Source organism: Rhinolophus hipposideros (genome assembly GCF_964194185.1).
Source record: "Rhinolophus hipposideros genome assembly, chromosome: 20".
NCBI classification, from domain to species: Eukaryota; Metazoa; Chordata; class Mammalia; order Chiroptera; family Rhinolophidae; genus Rhinolophus; species Rhinolophus hipposideros.
In genome coordinates, this window is record NC_138066.1 from 34,386,968 (window position 1) to 34,403,187 (window position 16,220).

Genomic DNA, 16,220 nt, shown 5'->3' on the forward strand with positions numbered 1-16,220 from the left:
CTTTTGAAGACAGTTTGGTGATTTCTTATAAAATTGACCATATTCTTACCATATAACCCAGCAATTGTGCTTCTTGATATTTACCCAAAAGAGACAAAAACTTATGTCCACACAAAAACCTGCACATGGATATTTATAGCAGTTTTATCAATGATTGCAAAAGCTCGGAAGCAACCAAGATGTCCTTCAGTAGGTGAATAAACAAACTGTGGCCCATCCAGACAATGGAATATTATTCAGTGCTAACAAGAAATGAGCTAGCAAGCCATGAAAAGACATGGAGGAGTTTTAAATGCATATTACTAAGTGAAAAAAGCCAATCTGAAAAGGCTACATACTGTGATTCAAACTATATGACATATGGAAAAGGCTTGAAACTATGGAGACAATAGAAAGATCAGTGGGTGCCAAGGGCTGGGGAGGTGGGAGGGAAAAATAGGCAGAGCACAGAGGATTTTGAGGGCAATGAAACTATTCTGTGTGATACTCTCATGCTGGATACATCTCATTATACATTTGTCAAAACCCATAGAATGCACACCAAAAATGAACCCTAATGTAAACTATGGACTTTGGGTGACAATGATGTGTCTATAGAGGTTCATCAATTTTAACAAATCTAGCACTCTGGTGGGGAGATGCTGATAGTAGGGGAGCTTTGTTTTAGGGAGGGGGCAGGCAGGAGGCCAGGGACAGGGAGAAAAAAAATCTGTATCTTTCACTCACTTTTGCTGTGAACCTAAAACTGCTCTAAAAAAATGAAGTCTGTATATTAAAAACTTAAGGCTAGCACTTTGCTTTTAATTTAGGAAAAATTTTCCAGTTAAAAAAAACTAGACTTTCTAGACATAAAGCAATCAGATTTTTAAAAATGTGCATGTATTCCAGTTTGTGTGTGCACATGTGAAAGTAGTTAGGCATTGTATCCTTGCCTTCTTGAAGCACAAAAATGAAATGTTTCAGGAATCTTTAAAAGATACGTTAACAAAAATAATTCTTTTCGTTGTTAACTACTTCTTGTAAGATCTCATGAATGGAACACTAACGGCAATTAAAGATAATTCCTTGTGAGTAGCTTTGGCAGGACCGTCATCAAATATGAACAATACTCCCTTGTGGGAAAAACTGCTAAAAAATTAATTTCCAGATGGTCAAGTTTCAGACTTGACTCATTTGGAATGCTTTACAAATTGAAAACATTTAAACTGGAAAAACTCAGAAAACTATAATTCTCATTAATTGAAATTACTAAGTAAAAAACAGCCACAGGATCAAGATTACTGAAGAGAGCACATTTTAAGCAGAAATGGGTGCTGTAATTTTTCCAGCAGGTGGCAGAAGAGAGCTGTGTAAGACTTAATGTTTTCTCGAATTGAGCAGTGGAAACCCTAAAGGAAGAGAACTGGAAAGCCCCTTAGCTGTCAGAACAGCCTCTGTTTACAAATGAAGAAACTAAATCCAAAGAGATTATCTAAACTTCCTAAGGCAAAACACCACTGAAATAAATTCCTTGAAACATGTCTGGCTATGCATGGGTAAATTTCACTTACAATTACATTACACTCAAGGCAAACAAATTTAATTAGATATGAAAAAATATAATATTTCATATAAAATATTAAGTTATGATAGAAAAGCCTTTGGAGTATTTCCAGAATTCTTTCCTTTTTTGATTAAAACTTGAAAAAAAAACCATAAAGGCCATCTGAAAGCTTTCTGATGGAAAGTGCATTGCCAGGGAAAAAGTACAAATTTGGGAAGCTAACCTGAATCTGATTCTTCATCTCATGTTTGCTGTCTTACCTTGAATAAATTACTCAAGCTTTGTGTTCACTGTCAAATGGAATAATAACGTATACCCTATAGGGTTTTTGCAAGGTTTAAATGAGATCACACTTGTAACACTCTTGGCTCATCCATAGCAGGCATCAAATATTATTTCCTGTTTCCACCCACTCTGGGGTACACAGAGGTGGACAAGCTGGGTACTTCCATTAATAGGACTGCCAAATAAAATACAGGACATCCAGACAAATTTTAATTACAGCTAAACAATGGACACTTTTTTAGTGCAAGTATATCCCAAATTTTGCACAGGAAATACTCATACTAAAAAATTACTTGTTGTTTATCTGAAATTAAAATTTAACTTAGTGTCTTATATTTTTCTTTGCTAAAGCTGGCAACCCTAATTTTTAAATGTTCCTGATTTATTACAAAATGAAGAAACACCAAAGCAGTGTTATAAAATTAGTGATACATTTTTAAATATGTGCATTTAATAAGTTAGAACGCCAAACCAAGAAATACATTGCAATATAACTGCTAGGCACAAGATGCTGATAGGTCATATAACAAATATGAGCTTACAGTGCACTACAGGAAGTGTGGTCTGGTATTGGGACATATGCTTAAAGCTGCATAAAAAATGTCTTCATTATTTTGTTTCTGTGTTTTTGTGACTGTATTGTAATCTCATTTGGAGATGAGGCCAAAGATCTAAATTTGAGGTCCTTTGTGACTGAGGGCTCAGCCAAATGGCCCTCTGATCCCCCAGAATAAGCCTTATTCACTTTCTGATATAACAGTAGAGATACTTGGTCCTTTATCCTAGAAAAATGTTTCCTTTGTGAAATATGACAAGATCTTTTTTTTTTTTTTTTTTTTGACAAGATCTTTTACTTGGTTGTATTTTATGTGTTATTCCTTCATTGATGCTGGGAAAAGGCAAAGCAAGCTAATGGGCTGAATGCAGCCAAAGGACATAGCGGCCCAATTTCTACCCTGTAAGGAACTAGAGGAGCTGCAGAAAAAATTTAGTATACCCCAAAGGACGGCACGTTCTCCTTTTATCCACTTGCACAAAAGATTATAATAATTTATTATGTACTAAAGTTGTCTGTTCATCATATCACAAGTACTTTTTTAGACCTCTGTGTGGTCATCTTACGGCATCAAGATATTAGGAAAGAAGTAGCTAGACATTAAGTAGCTAGATTCAGTGTTTGACACAATGCCAGATTTACAAATAAAGCCAAAACTGAAAATAAATAAATACATAAATAAACAAACAAACAAATGGTTTTCTTTTTAAATTACGTTTGTTAAATATTGAAAAAAATAAAAAAGAATATTTGCAAAAAATATGTAAGGAATAAACACATGATGTAATGGACTCGTGTATATACCCCGCCTCTCAGTTTTAGAAAAAAACAAAAATCAAAAAACAATATCATCATGACCTCTGAAGTTCCCTGGGGTTTCCTTCCAGTTCCCCTTCCTGATTATCCCCTCACACGTAATCATTATCCTGAATTAGTTTTTATAAATTCCCTTGATTTTCATTATAGTTTTACCATGTATATTTATATGCTTTAAAGATGAATATATCTGGAATTTTATATTAACCATTTTTGTAGTCAATTATGCATAACACTTAACCATTTTAAAGTGTACAGTGAACACACAATGGGATTTATAGATGATGTAATACAGAATCGTTCACCTGAAATCTATGTAATTTCACTAACAATTGTCACCCCAATAAATAATAAATAAATAAGAAATAAGAATTCAATGGAATTCTTCAATCTGAATATACTTTCATTTTCTATTTTTTGGTCTCATTGTGCTACAGCCCAAATCATTTCTTCAGATGTCTCCTAGTTCTCTAATTCTCCCTTCAGTGTGTCTAATCTGCTATCAAATCTGTCCACTAAGTTTTAAATTTTAATTATTACATTTTTTTACTTCCAGAATTTTATTTATTTTTTAAAAACTGATCATTTTTGTAATCTTTTATAATTTTTTCATGCTACCCATTCCTTTTTTTATTTCTTAAAAGCTCTAAAATAGTTATTATATTTAACATCATGTTTCTAATAATTCCTGTATTTAAAGTCTTTGTAAATCTGATTCTGCTGTCTGTGTTTCTAATTTTCTTGCTCATGGTACCTTGTTTCTTTGGGTTTTGTGATTTTTGACTGTTAGCTTACATTTCTTAAAACTTTATCTGTGGGAATTTGGGGAGGCCTGAGGTAAAGTTGGGTTCATCTAGAGAAAAATTGCTTTTACTTCTTCTAGCACTTCAGGCACATGAATCCAGGATGCAAACTTGTGTGATGGTTAGCTTTTGCTTACATGTTTTCAGGAGTTTGTTTCACTTTCATGTGGTACTAAGAATCAAGACAGCCCTTTCTGGTTGCAGACCATCCAGGTGGAGAAATTTGATTATTTCTAGATTAGCCTAACCATAAAGATATAGCCTTTAGGGCCTCACCTGTCTGGAAGGGTATCCAATTAGAGTCTCCACCTTAGGTAGATCCTGGGCTCTGTCTCCTGTTCTTGGAGCTCTTTAAGATTTTGAAAATTGAATGCTAACTGATTTGGCAATTGCTCCATTTTATGTCTCTATGTTCTTACTGTCATTTGGTTTTAGCTGAATACTCCTTACTTAGAAGAAGATATTTGTAGTATTTTATCCAAAATTTTTAGATGTTTTCAGCAGGAGAGTCAGTAGGGTGCTGGGTTCATCTGAATTGGAAGCCTGCATTACTTATTTTTCAATAATATTCTTAAAATTTCTCTAAAAAACATACTCAGGCCTTTATATACATTGCTTCCCAAACTTTTTCCATCTCTTTATGTTATTCTTTCCTCTCGATAACCTGTCCTTTAAGTATGACACATACTCATTGACTTTTAGCGTCTGAAACTGATATCTTTGGCTGATGAAGAATTATGTAATGTTAGGCAAAGAAAAAGATTTTAAGGGCAGCCAACGTCTGAAATGTTCACGTAGTTTTGGATTATTTTTGTCTCTTGTTTTCTCTTATGGTTTCAAATTCAATTTTGAAATGCTCCTAAATAGCCCTATTGTTTATTTTCCTCGTTAACATTTCTGGTAAACAGAACAGTTTAATGTTTATCAAAGGAACATTTTTAAGAACAGCATGATCACATTGGATGCTCTCCATTTTCAGCATGTCTGGTTCCGAAGCACATAATAGACACATTTTGAACATCTGATTCTCCACATTTCATCAAATAATATGCTTTATTTTCTATGAATGCATGGATTATTGCAGCAAGAGTCAAGAAAACACAGCAAAGAGGAGATGGACTCAACTCTTTCCATTTCTCAGCTTGAAAGGTCCTTTCTTTTTCTCCCTTTCCATCTATTTCCTAAAGCTTTCTCTGACTAGCCTGGAGGAAGCCATCTCTCCTCCCCCTGAAAGCAAATGAAAATAGTATTCTTCTTTCCTTATTCTCACTAGCATCCTCCCAGGTGACCTGTTTCATCTCACTTTCTTAAACTTTTGTTTTTTAATTTTAAGTGTATTTTTCCAGGACCCATCAGCTCCAAGTCAAGTAGTTGTTTCAATCTAATTGTGGAGGGTGCAGCTCACAGTGGCCCATGTGGGGATCCAACTGGCAACCTTTAAGAGCACCGTGCTCCAACCAACTGAGCCAACCAGCCGCCCCTCATCTCAATCTTTTCTGAGACATCATTTTCTCCTTTTTTTTCTTTCCTATCTCTTTGGCCTCTCCTTCTCAAGATCTATTCTCTTTACCTACTCCTTAAATGCCAGTGCTCCTGAAGGCTGTGTGAGAGACCATTTTCCCCTCCAAACACTTACGCCCACACCTGGCTCCAATCACTACCTTATATATATCACAAAGATGTATCTCCAGGTCAGCCTCCTCATGAACTCCAGATCCCATATCCAACTGCATACTAGGCTCCTCCGTGTGGATGTCCCATGGGCTTCTCAGCCCAAAATGTCCTGAATTCATCTGTCTACCCAACTTCCCACCTCCACCAATATCTGCTTCTCTTCCTGTTTCTGTTTAACCAGAACCTCGGAATCATTCTAAACCCTTTTGTTTTATTTCTTCATCTCCCTCCTTCTTCCTCTCAGGCTGGCCAAGTCTCTCTCTCTCTCCATATATATATATAAAACATAATCTTATATTAATATTATATATATGTTAATGTATTATGCTATATTAATATATTATTTATATTATATTAATTATATTATTTATATTATATTAATGATATTAATTTTCTTTCTCTATTCCATTATAAATGTCACTGCCCTGGTCCAGGCAGGCACCCATCCTTTCTTGCCTAAGCCATTATATTTGCATCTTAACGGGTTTCCCTGCTTCCATCACATCCTCTTCTAATCCATTCTCCACACTGCCTCCAGGGGTCCTCCAGAGTAATTGTTCTAGAATGCAAATCTAGATATCTTTCCCCCACTTAAAACCCTTCACTAGTGCTCTCACTTTAGGACAAGATTAGAATTCCTCAGGGTAGCACGCCATGCTCCCCCACCCCCATCTTGGCACATACCTCTCCCGTACCTTGCCATGCCTTCCATGTATTCCAGCTGAGTGAGTTGCTCACAGGTCCCAAAGGGCCCAGGCTCTTGCATACCAATCTCCTTTGCTGCCCACTTCCTCTTGTTGCCCACTTCTCAGCCAGCAGACCCCTGAAGTACAATGTCAAGGGGTCCCATTTGCAGATCCTTCCTCTTGTTTTCTGTCCTGGACTTTCATCCATTAGCAGGAAGCCAGCATGTCCAGCAGGACAGCCAGGCTGTTCTAGGACTCGGGGTTCTGTCTACCTGGGCACATTTTCAGTCTCCGGCTGGCAAGATGAATTTTTGGAGAGAAGCATGTGCTGGAATAAGGAGAATAAGATCACAAAGAAATCATCAGTATCCCAGATTCTCTCTCGTCTTCTCTCTCTCGCCTCCTCCCAATCCCTATCCCAGCAATTTCTTTTTTCCCCTTAGAGTAGCTGAGGGAACCTGTCAAAGCCAGGTCAGGAGCTTGCCTTCTCTGATGTCTTTTCTAAAAAGACAGTGGTCAGCCCCCACCAGATGGAAACCTGTCTGTGCAGGAGGCAGATAATTATCTTTTCAGCAGTGGGAGGCCTTACCATGAATGGAAGTTCAGGCATTTGCTGCAGCTGTGGCCCCACAACCACATTGAGAGGCAGTGTATGCCAAGCAAGATTTAGCTGGGTCAGTCCACAGGAAGTGCTTGGTGGTAGAGGTGGGAGAAGTGACGTATAGGGCAGATTGGGCCTCCCTTCCCCCATGAAGCAGTGAGGAACTTGCAGGACCCACACCTGAAGTCTCTCCTTAGAGACTAGCCTAAGCCAGCCCACCCCGAAGGATCCAGAATTCAAGGACAGAACTTGGGATGGACAGATTTCTCTTCATTTAAGGCAGGAAAATCCTAATAACCAGATGGCCAACACTGAGACATGCTGCCTACGAAGGTAATGAACACCTCATTATTGGAGGTATTCAAGCAGATGCTAGATGGCTGGCTGGCTGCCAGGGCTGTTGCAGAGAGAAGACTTAACATGGGTAGGAATTAGCATCTCTGTCCTCCAAAGCCTTCTTGCCTTTATCGGATCTTATGGGGATAAGAGCATGAAGTTGGAATCGTCATAGGCCCAGTGTTCCAGTCCTGGCTCCACAGTTAGCTGGATGGCCATGAGTAAGTTACTTATTGTCTTCATTTAAAATAAATTATATAAACATACTTTATTCTTCTGATAATTGATGATCATTGTTAGAAAAACAATTTATTGTAGACACTTTCCATCACAATACACACAGTTTTAACTTATCCTTTTTAATAGCTATATACTGTGCTTCCCTGAAAATAAGACCTAGTTGGACAATCAGCTCTAATGTGTCTTTTGGAGCAAAAATTAATATAAGACCTGGTCTTATATTATGTTAGATAAGACCCAGTCTTATAGTAAAATATTAGAGTGGGTCTTATATTAATTTTTGCTCCAAAAGACGCATTAGAGCTGATTGTCTGGCTAAGTCTTATTTTTTGGGAAACATGGTATATAGAGAAAGTATTTTGAAAACTAAGAAGGTCTATCAATATGGGGCGGCCGGTAAGCTCAGTTGGTTAGAGCACAGTGCTCTTAACAACAAGGTTGCCGGTTCGATCCCTATATGGGCCACTGTGAGCTGCACCAATTGAAACAATTACTTGACTTGGAGCTGATGGGTCCTGGAAAAACACACTTAAAAAAACCAAAAAGGTTAAAGAAAACGCAGGAAGCTATATCAAGTATGGTTCTATTTGTATAGAACTCAGCATCATTCTTGGGCTGGGCTGGGCAAGGGATGGCATCAGGATGTTGCCATGGCCCCCATGGCATGAATTTGGCTTGCTCTGCCTTTGAGATTTGAATTTGTGAAAGTGTTTTGAAAGCTGTAAAGCCCTATACAGGGATCCTTTTATTATGAGTGAGAGTAGAGGCAGCAGAGGGAGTCCCGTATATGCCAAACTGATGCAGAGCTTTGTTTTACTCTGGTGTAGGAAATACAAGGGGTGCAAGAGACCTGCACTCGTGTAGGTTCCTGTAATTGCTAGTTGTCAAATCTGCACAGTTGTCTGAAAGGAAGGAACTCAGATGGAAATAATAGAAACCACAGTGATGGATATTTCTTTAACCACACAATCCAAGCAGAAGAACTGGGAGAAATTCTGCAGAAGCCCCTGTGGGGGCTTTTCTGCTTCTCAAAGGGCCTTTTTGGTAAGTCTTCATAAACAAATGAAAGAAGTTCCTTTGTAGCCTTTAGGTGCTTGTTTCTAATCCAACCTGGGCCACCGATCCCATGCCTTCTATTCTCCCGTGTTTATGTTGCAGAAAGCGATTTCCCCCCAGAAACTGAGAATCTGGATTATGAAGACTGAACCAGGAAGGGATTTGTTCCAGAAATGGTAGCAGTTCTTCTGGCACTTTCCCCCCCCATTTTGTGTCCTTTGTGCAGCGGCCTATGAGTCATATATTTGGGTATTGAGGACAGAAAGTTAATTTGTGATTTTTTGCCCAATAACCAGAAGCCAGGAGACCCAGCCCGGGGGCTTGCATGAGTGGGAAATGCTTCCATGTCCGATGATCCATTGTCCCACTTCTGGGGGCTGCTGAAACATCGGCCTTCTCTTATGAAGGAGAGGACGCAGGCAAGAGGGGAAATGAGGAGTCTAAATTTGTGATTTCTGGTTATTCCATGGGTCTAAGAATTAGAGGTTCGCTCTTCAGTCAGGCATGAAGGCTTATCCTGCCCTCCCTGGGGCCTGTTCACCCACAGACCACCTACGCACATGAGAGCCACACTGGGACTTGTCTTGGCCTCACATACAAAGAGCACGAAGGCTTTTCACCTTTTTTCTTTCCATCAAAATATTTGTGAGAGGAATTTCTCAGGTAAGGAAAAGAAGAGTTTCTATTTGGGTTAAGAAGCACACCTTTGTTCTACATTCATCTTTTCTACAAATATGCCAAATGCCTGTTATGTACCAGATCTCATTGGAGGTGATTTATTAAACTGTTTTTCTTCTTCTTTTTTTTTTTAAGGAATTACAATAATTAATCTAATTTAGGCTTAAAAGGAACTACGAAAGTAAACCCAGTGCCTCATTTAGTCTACGAGTATTTACAAAACAGCCTTAGGTACTGAGACCCTCCTTCAAAATTAATCTGGAAACTGAGGGAAGTTTCCAGGGTTTGATTTCTACAGGCTGAATTCTGCACTACCCTTTTATATTCCATTTATCCCCCCTAAAGAACATGAAAATGAGTTAGTGTTTCGCAGATAAATATAGAAAGCTAAGATTGAAGAGGGATGAGTCGTATGGTGCCTATTTCCTTCAGAGTAATGAGAACCACCTTACTGCGCCCCACCCCGCCCCAGGGATGTCCGTTGGTGACTATTCCCATCCTGGCCTGAGTGGAAGACTTTCTGAGAGAAGATGCTAACTGCCTGTTGAGCAGAGCAGGTGCCCAGTAGAGCGCCTCCTCCTGGTGGAAACGATGTCCAACCGTAAAGGCAGCAGAGAATGCAAGAAAACCCATTTATTACCCTGAATAATAGGTCGTTTCGATTCAGTAATTAACACGTAAAAAAGAAGCCAAGACTTGTGGAGCACTTACTGAGTGCTAGACTTGGCTCCAGACACTGGAATGTTTAATCCTCACAAAGCTTGACGAGGCAGGTGTTATTATTTTCATCACTTCCATTTAACTGATGCCAGAAGGGAGCAGGGACGTTGAGTAACTTGTGTAAGGTCACGGAGGTGGTGTGTGGAATCACCAGCATGTAACTCAGGTCTGATGGCATCAGAGCTCACGAGCTTACTCTCCACCCACACATGCTGGCCCTGAGAACTTGGGCTCTCCTGATTTCTGTGTGGGCAAGTCAACCTTGGCCTTCATGGACATCAGTTTTCCCTCTGTAAAACTAAGGGGTTGGGGGACTGGACAAGAGAGTCCTCCTTGTAGACTGGGCTCAATAGATGAGGAAAAGAACATCAGGTAACAAACAGCCCCTAAGATGTGTGGCCCAAAGAACAGGAGGAGAATCCCATCAGGGTTCATTCCTCCATGGAAGCCTCACTTCCAGCCAGGAAGCAGAACTGGGTGGGAAGAGGCACCATTTTCTCAGTTTCAAGTGGGAGTTTTAAATCTCTGAGGCCCCACAGATGGGCATGACCCCCAGGTCAGTAGGCACTAGCCCTCTAGAAAGGGATCCCCATGGACTTTGACAGAGGGCTGGTCAGATGTTGAGGGCAGGAGAGCGGGCAAGCCCTGGCCTCAGGAACCATATCAAAGGCCAGTTGACTCCTAGTTACCTTTGCTGAGTTCTAGTTCCCCTCTCTGAGTAACCCAGCTGGTGACCTTGAGCAAACTCCCTGGTGCTCTGCGCCTCAGTAGCCTCTGGAAGGTAGAGATAATAGCACCTGCTCCATAAATGATGATACAAATAAATCTCATAAAATAGTGCCTGGAACAGAGTCAGCATTTAGTAAACGTGAACCACCACCACCACCACGCCATCATCATCATCTCAGAGGACAGAAGTAAACAGACCAGGGCCTCTGTAAGTAAGAGTTGCTACGGCGTCATTTTGTTTGTTTTGTTTCCTCCTTCCCAGTTGTCATGCAGGGTCTCAGCTCCCGCTCCCCGCACAAGAACGCAGGATATGGTGAGGTCCAAAAGGAACACCAACTCAGCCATAGATAGGGGAGTCACATACCACTATATTCTCGCAGGCTGCTGCGTTGGGGACACAGGAAGTAGGAGCCGCAATCCGCCATCCGCTTCTCTACCTGCCTACCTGCCTGCCAGCCAACCAACAAATCAACCCCACTTGCGTAGCCACGGCAGTTATATTAGTGGCTAATGGCTAACCGGTAACAGCTGATGGCCACAGCAGATGGCCATCTGATACAGCTGATGGCCATCTAATAACTGAGCTGGCCCCTTTCCACGTGAGGCCGAGAGCCTGGAAACTGCTCTCTGGGACTCTGTCCCCACACCGGTGAAGAAGGCTGAGTGCTTGTCTCTGGAGGCAGAAGGAAGAGCGAGTCTAGTTGAGAAGAGTTTACTTAGTCCATGGAGGGCTTGGGGAAAAAGAGCCTCAAGGAACAAGAAGGGTGTCAGCAGCTCTGGAGAAAGAAGAGGGTGGGCCCAGGGGCAGGCTGCCTTCTTGGCCTTGAGGAGGGGCTCTTGGATTTACTGTACTGTTCCTTGACAGAGGGGAGTCAAAATAGGGGGCCCTCGACCCACCATCTATGAGTTTACTGAGACCAGCATATTTGTGAATTCAAAATGGGATCTAAACTGAGGGGATTGGGGAGCAGATCAATGGAGGAGAAGTCATATCTGTTCTTTTTTGAGGGTTTCCAGACTTTTCTCAGTGGGATGGTGGTGCCAGAATAAAACAACTTTGAAGAGGAAAGACTGATGCTGGAAGGGAAGGTTCTACCCCAAGACTGGGACTGTATGATGGAATTGGCCTATTGGCCTATATTGTGTTTCTTTTTTCAGTGCGTTTACCTTTGTCGGAAACTGTGGAAATGATTTAGCTATCCCTAGGCACTAAATGTAAAAATGTTTTATGAACGTCAGAAAAAAATTGTCCCCCAAAGAATGTCTCTTTGGTTTTGGCCATTCAACTAAGGATTCTCTCTTCCCTTCCCACTTCCCTTCTCTCCAACCCCCTCCTGGCCAATGAAGTAAGCAGTTGTCCTCCATTCAAGAAGATAAACAGCACACAGGCAAGGCCTTGGTGTTCTCTAAAACCTTATGGAGACTGCTTCCAAATCCTCATGTGGGAAGGTCACTGGAGTGGTGGAAAGGGGATGAGAAGGAGCCAGCGATAATGAGGACATTTTCAAGCCCTTGGGGTATGTAAATGCACAGAGGATAAGTGCACAGTTTCATGAAACAGCCGTGTGTATCTGAAGTTGTCACTATCATCTCTTTGAGGCTCTCTACAGGTGTGGGGGGCCCTCTGTTTAACTTACAGTCTGCTTCCATATTAAACTGTGGTCACGTCATTCTGCACCTCCCCATGATACACAGGAAACAATAGCAGATGACAATCGAAGACCTGGGTTTGGGGATTGTCTCGACTGCTGTTCTTACTCCTGTGTGCCTTTGGGCAAGTCACTTAATGGTGCCTGCCTGGCATAGTGTAGGTGCTTCATGAGGATGGATCAAATGAACAAAACAAGTAAACCACATGTCTGAGCCTCAGTTTCCTCATCTGGGAAATGGGGGAATGATGCCTCCCCAACAGGCTGTGATCATGTGGGTAAAACTGTTTCTTAGACATGTTTCTCAAACACGCTTGTGTTTCACCTGAGTCACCTGGGGAGCTGCTCAATGCAGATTCTGACTCAGGAGGTCTAGGGTCGGTGGGCCTGAGTTCTGCGTTTCCAACTAACCGCCAAGTGATGCTTAGACGGGCCGCAGTTTGAATAGCGAGGTCCAAGACGCTAAAGTCCTTGAAATTATTAACATCATCTCTTTAGTCGATGGGGTCGGGATAGACTCCAACGACCAATTGTCCCAATGTTCCGCAATTAGGGGTTTCCTGGGACACAGACTCTCAGTGTTAGAACTGGGAAAGTCCCAGGCCAACTAGACAAGTTGGTCACCCTATCGGGATAATGGAAAAAAAAAGGATGCTTTGGTCTGAACTCAAAACAAAACATAAAACAAACAACAACAAAACAGAACAGGTGAAGCTGTTTGCTGAGGAGAGGAGCATATTCCCACCTTAGATCAATTAGTTCCCCCACCCCTTTATTTTGCAGAGGCCCAGAGACGTTGGGTGACTTAGCCCATATCTCACAGCTCTTCAGGGTTAGGGCTGAGGCTACAGCTCCCACCTTCTGACTCCCTGCATAACTGGACTCTTTCTCCACCAGCCTACATTGCCTTCTCTAACACATTCCTCTTTTTTTTGGCAAACACAGCATGTTTATTTATAAACTGGCTTGTTTGGAGCCTGAAATTTGGCATAGCTGATTTTGGCTGTGAGGAGTTCATTTTTTTTCTCTCTTTGTTTTGGTTTGCTTAACCATGTTTTGTGAGCAAAAAACGCAAAGTAATGAAAACACAATGAGGCTGCTAAAATGGTTCAAATGCAAAGATTCCAGAAATGTGGCAGCATTAACTTATACAGATTTATTTTGTAACTTTAGATAGTAGATTAGAAACCCATGAAGTTTACTACCAGGGATTTACAAACCCCAAATCAATAAATAGGTGGGTCTCTTTCCAGGCTGTTTCTCCTGGAGGAGGGACAAGAGGGTGGGAAAACACCCCTGCTGGGCAGATTGATGGAGGCTGTTCCTGTACTCCTCCGTGAAGGTCCTTACCGAAGATGTCAGTCATCTAGATTAAGGTATGTGTAGTGATTTGCGGAATGCCACTCAAAATCCTTTGCACTTTATTTTGCACACAGCAGAAGTCGTAAAAGAATGTTACCTTTTATTATTAACACTGAGAATCCAGGCAGAGAATTCACACTAAATTCATGAGAATATTGCATGTAGGATAGCTACGATCCCCATACAACTTAATCCCCATACAACTAATCCCCATACAACTTCTAATTGTGCTGTAAATTCAGGTAGGTTTTTGTTGGAGAGTGGAGGAGAAGTGAGGATGGAGAGAGAAAGAGAGGTTGGCTGCATTTTATCTGTGACTCTACCTGGCGTCTCTTCTCAAGGCCAGGGAGTCTGGGTGCAGCTGCTGATCTGCTACTTATTTCAGGTAGAATATTATTTCTACCTGAAATAATATTCAGGTAGAATACTTATTTCCCGGAGAAGAGTCTTAGCCCTGCCCACAACCAGATGAGTGATCAGCTCAAGCGGTGAACACCTTGCTTTTCAAATGGTGTGGTTGGCTGGCAGCCTTTGCCACTGTCTTAATTTAACAAATTGAGCTACAGGCTGAGCACAGCTGTAGCTTCATCCAATGTTTTTAGCAATAAAATGCACATGTGTACATGCATATGTATTTATATACATGTATATGCCTAAATATATATATATATATATTTATACACACAATATATATATATATATATATACACACAGGAATACATTACACAGGGGATCCCTGGTGAAACACATTGAATTTTAAAAATTGCTTTCATAGGTCCACTGAGAGCCTCTAATAGTGACAAAAGGACATTTTCAACCTCAGGCTGTAGGCTGAGACCTGAAGAAGTGGTTTCCAGAGTCAGGGGCCTGCTGGGCCAAGCAGGTAATAATTGATTTATGGTGGGAGGGAGGTAGCCAGTCAGTCAAGCTTGGAAACCCCATCTGCTACCTGGGGCATTCCTAGGTGCTGGGGTTGAGGGCTGGTCTCATATGCACTCACATTCTAGAATCAGAATCCCCTGGGACCTTACTGGACATGTCCAAAAATCCAGGAGTGACTGATTAAAGAAGAATGAGATTGTGCTCACAGCCTGATCCAGGGCCCCTCTCACCCTCAGCCTCCTTGTTTCCTTTCTTATTCCCTTGTTCTGTTGACTCTCTTAAGAGTCCTGGTGTAAAACGGAGCCTCCCTGAGACCTTCCTATTTCTGGGTAAAAGGCAGACAGCTCCCCAGAGCCCTATTGCACAGGTTGGAGCTTCCTGTCCCAGTGGGATCGCTGTGAGGTGCCCAGAGACACCACAGAGGGAAAGGAACGGTCAACCACCGGCTTTCCTTGGAGACTGTATATGCTTGTGGGGTTGAGGGGCCTGGAAGTCTAACCCTCTCTGTGGGTGTATAGTACCTGAGATGCTACTTTGCCTTCCTGGACTGTCAGCCACACGCGGAGGGCTGACCATGAGACCCCGATGTCTCCTTCTTGTCACTCTCCCCAGCTACCAGGCTAACATGCTGTAAACCTTAGAGTAAAACTCTAGGGTCTGTCTAAAAAACACAAGAGGTCCTAAGGATTGATGGGACCCAGCATTAACTCTGTGAGTGCCTGGCTCTGTTTCTTGGGAGCACCGGGCTGCGTGTTTTGGCTTGAGGAACCCGAGGCTCTTAACGTCTAGAAGCCTCTCTTAGTGACACATCTTTAGTCCTTTTTGCTGTAAGCAAACCAGGCTACGTGCTGCCAGACCTCTCCACTGCCCTCCCCACTGTCAGCCCAGAGGTCAGCCAGGCTTCTTGACTAGGCCAGCAGAGGCACCACGCAGTCTTTCCCCACCTGCAACGGTGACGGCAGAGGCCCAAGTGCGTCACCGCCCCTTTCTTCACTCTCAGTGTTCTTTCTGTTTGGGAATCCAGAATGGCTGGCAGAGCTCCCACTGGGAAGAAGCACGTTGGGTTTGGGAGTAGGACAACTGGTGGTGTGCATTGCATTGGCCACCACAGAAGCTGCCCCACTGGTCATTTTAGACACATAAAGTTCATAGATGCTTTGCTGGTCAGGCAAGAACAAAAATTGCCCTCCTGCTGGCCAGGAGCACTGGGAGCCCAGATCACTTCAGAGCCTGGCTGCGCTTCTCTCATTAAGAGAACTGTTACACACCTTCCTGTCCCTCTGAAGCTTGAAAAGAAGCCTGTTCTCTCTGCTGCATTGTATTTTTTCTTTCTCAAATTCTGACCCTCCCCATAGCTCTTCCTTGTCTGGTTTATAAAATATATATATAGACAGCTGAGGTCCAGCATGTTTCTCACTCTGATTATTACTAGTGTCCTCATCGAGGATAAACCATGGAGCATCTGGAAAAGCACCCATGGAGTGTTTAGATGTGTCTGGTTACTTGTGGACTCCCTACCTCCACTTCGGCAGGCTGTATATTTAGACTAACTTCTTTTTTTTGCAGGGTCCTGATGATATGCATAAAAGGGCATGACGAAGGAA

General features: G+C 42.0%; 1 protein-coding gene across 1 annotated transcript in view; it reads right to left on the reverse strand.

Annotated features, from left to right (window-relative positions):
• Nucleotides 1-6,571, reverse strand: part of FBXO47 (F-box protein 47) — a gene marked incomplete at both ends in the record, with an annotated part of 39,081 nt that extends 32,510 nt beyond the window's left edge. Inside the window, 2 exon segments of the mRNA XM_081028237.1 lie at nt 6,362-6,463; nt 6,466-6,571. Coding sequence (XP_080884363.1) covers nt 6,362-6,463; nt 6,466-6,571 — 208 coding nt within the window.
• Nucleotides 6,572-16,220: the final 9,649 nt, after the last annotated feature.